At 47.1% G+C, this 2,280-nt stretch overlaps 1 protein-coding gene across 1 annotated transcript in view; it reads right to left on the bottom strand.

The window, feature by feature from the left end:
* SAMD11 (sterile alpha motif domain containing 11) overlaps positions 1 to 2,280 on the bottom strand; it is a gene marked incomplete at its 5' end in the record, with an annotated part of 82,596 nt that overhangs the window by 68,456 nt on the left and 11,860 nt on the right. The window contains one exon of the mRNA XM_017743968.1: positions 2,049 to 2,140. Coding sequence (XP_017599457.1) covers positions 2,049 to 2,140 — 92 coding nt within the window. The remainder of the gene's footprint in view (positions 1 to 2,048; positions 2,141 to 2,280) is intronic.

Raw genomic sequence — 2,280 nt, 5'->3', positions numbered from 1 at the left:
TTGCCCCCTTCCAGAGGCAGTGCTTGAGTTTTCCTGGCCTATTCCCGCTGTCCAGGGACTGATTTCGGAGCAGTGCAACCAGCTGCAGGCAGGATGGGCTCCCCATCTCCATACCCCCACCGGGCATTCCAAGTCTATCATGTGCACTATAAAATATACAGCATTTCTGCTTTTGAGGAGAATCAGCCCTTGGATCTCAGCGGTGCTCGAATGGGCGATCACTAAATGGGGAAAGATAAACCATGCCCGATTCCTAATCCTCCTCCTTGTTCTGGATGTGCAGTGCGTGCATGCTACCACAAAGCACTGCCTAAAGACTTCAGGTTCAAAATGTGGAACTGTCCTTTGGTCAGAGATGTGCTCTAATTACAGCACAGAAAGTGCAGGGAGCATTGAGAATCAGTTCTGATACAAGTCCTCACTGGGCTCTGGCCTTGCTGTGCAATTCTGACATCCAAACCCCCTTTCCCAGCTGGGGAAGCAGTGGGAGGCAAGTCCAGAAAGATAAATTTCTCCTTTCCCAAAACTGCACCAACCTCTTTTTTCCTCTATCTGAACTTTCCAAATTCAGTTCTCAAAGCCTGTACCAGACACTGGGTTCATGCAGAGCTGTCTTCCCATCTGGAAATGCACCTACCCCTGCACAACTCCTAAAAATGCTGCTGCTAGAAAAGTGTATTATGACCTTTTGGCTACTGCTAACCCAGAAAATGTCCAGCAGACAGTGTCCCCTGGCCAGGCACTTCTCCACATCCCCACAGTGGCAGCACATCCCCGTCCTTGGCAGATTTTTGGCTCCGACCCACTCAATTGGCAACTAAAGCACAGGCAAAACTCGCAGCTGGAGAAAGCTGCTCACACCACATCACACCTTGCCCCACAAACTTGAGGACTGGGAAGAGCCAGGTTTCAAATGCCAGGGCAATGATGGGCAGCACTGCTGTGGGGTAGCTGCTGCCACACCACACAAGCAAGACACATCTTCCCATTAATTTCTGGAACTGTTGGTTATTGCTCTGAGCCCCTTCCCATGGGAATGTGGATATTTGTAACACAGCCGTGCATGCACAGAGACACCGCGGAGGAAGGACTGGAACTCCCAGCTCTGTCATTCCAGGTGCTAAAGATGCTGCATGTGAACACAGACTGTCCACTCGAGCCCAAGCAAGCAACAAAATCAAAAATGGTTGATTTCCAGTGGATAAAAGTACATAAATTTCCAGCCGTATCTGTTTCCACAGTGCTACTGGCAATGCTTTAAGTCACTGTTGCTCTTTCAGACCAAGAGCTGCTTTAGTTCCCCAAACCAACAGCTCTGGCCTCCCAGTTAGATGTTATTGTACTTCATGGTTATTTTTACACACGATGAACTGTTTTAAGGCCTTACTTTACTAGGATTTCAGTCGCCTTTTATTTATAGCATCAACATCTTTTCCACGAAAATGTTGATGAGAGATTTTTCCAAGTCTCAGGATAAAAGCAAGACAGCAGAATACACAAGGAACCCAAAAGTTGGGAAGATCTCTAAAAGCCATAACTGATCTATGATATGAATGACGCTCAAGTTGTAAGCATTTAACATGAGTTGTTCCTCTAACCGAATTCACTGATGGTTTGTAAACTGTGGCTGTTCTGACTCTAACACGTGGGTGCAATTACATTTCCCTTTTGCTTTATTTAGCCACTTTCACACCTCTGCACAATACACAGAAATGAAGGGGTGGGAATACCGAAGAGGCTCCTGTATGATTTGTCTCTGCACACACAGAGCTCCCCCTGAAAACCAAAAAAATCACACCGAGTGCTGCTTCCTTTAGGTCAAACACTTCCCGTCTGCTCTGCTTCCAAGCGCCTCTCTCTGCTCACCTCTAACAGACTGCTGGAACCCTCACAGTGCAGGCAGGGCAATGGCAGCCTCGATGACCCTCAGAGATCACGGCTCCATGACCACAGAAGCAAAGGGATTTTTTTTTTTTTTTTTTAAGGGAAGGAGGCAGAGGAGAGGGAAGATGTCTTAACTAAAGCACATAGTTTAACAATAATCTTACCACTGGAGACGAAATTCGACACCCAGGGCAATCACAGATTGGAGGATGTACCTGTAAGATTCCTTTGGACATAAGAGTCTTCAAACTTTTCCCTATATGCAGAGAAGAAGAAAAAGCAGAAGAAGAAGAAAAAGAATCAGCACGTTTATAAAAGGAAAGTATTTCGGGAAGGGGGGAGGGGGAGGCACGCGTCCGCTCCCATATAAACAGCCCTCCCCTTGCCTGCCTACCA

Source organism: Corvus brachyrhynchos, unplaced genomic scaffold, assembly GCF_000691975.1.
Source record: "Corvus brachyrhynchos isolate BGI_N302 unplaced genomic scaffold, ASM69197v1 scaffold68, whole genome shotgun sequence".
Taxonomy (NCBI): domain Eukaryota; kingdom Metazoa; phylum Chordata; class Aves; order Passeriformes; family Corvidae; genus Corvus; species Corvus brachyrhynchos.
This window is presented reverse-complemented; position numbering and strand designations above follow the sequence as displayed.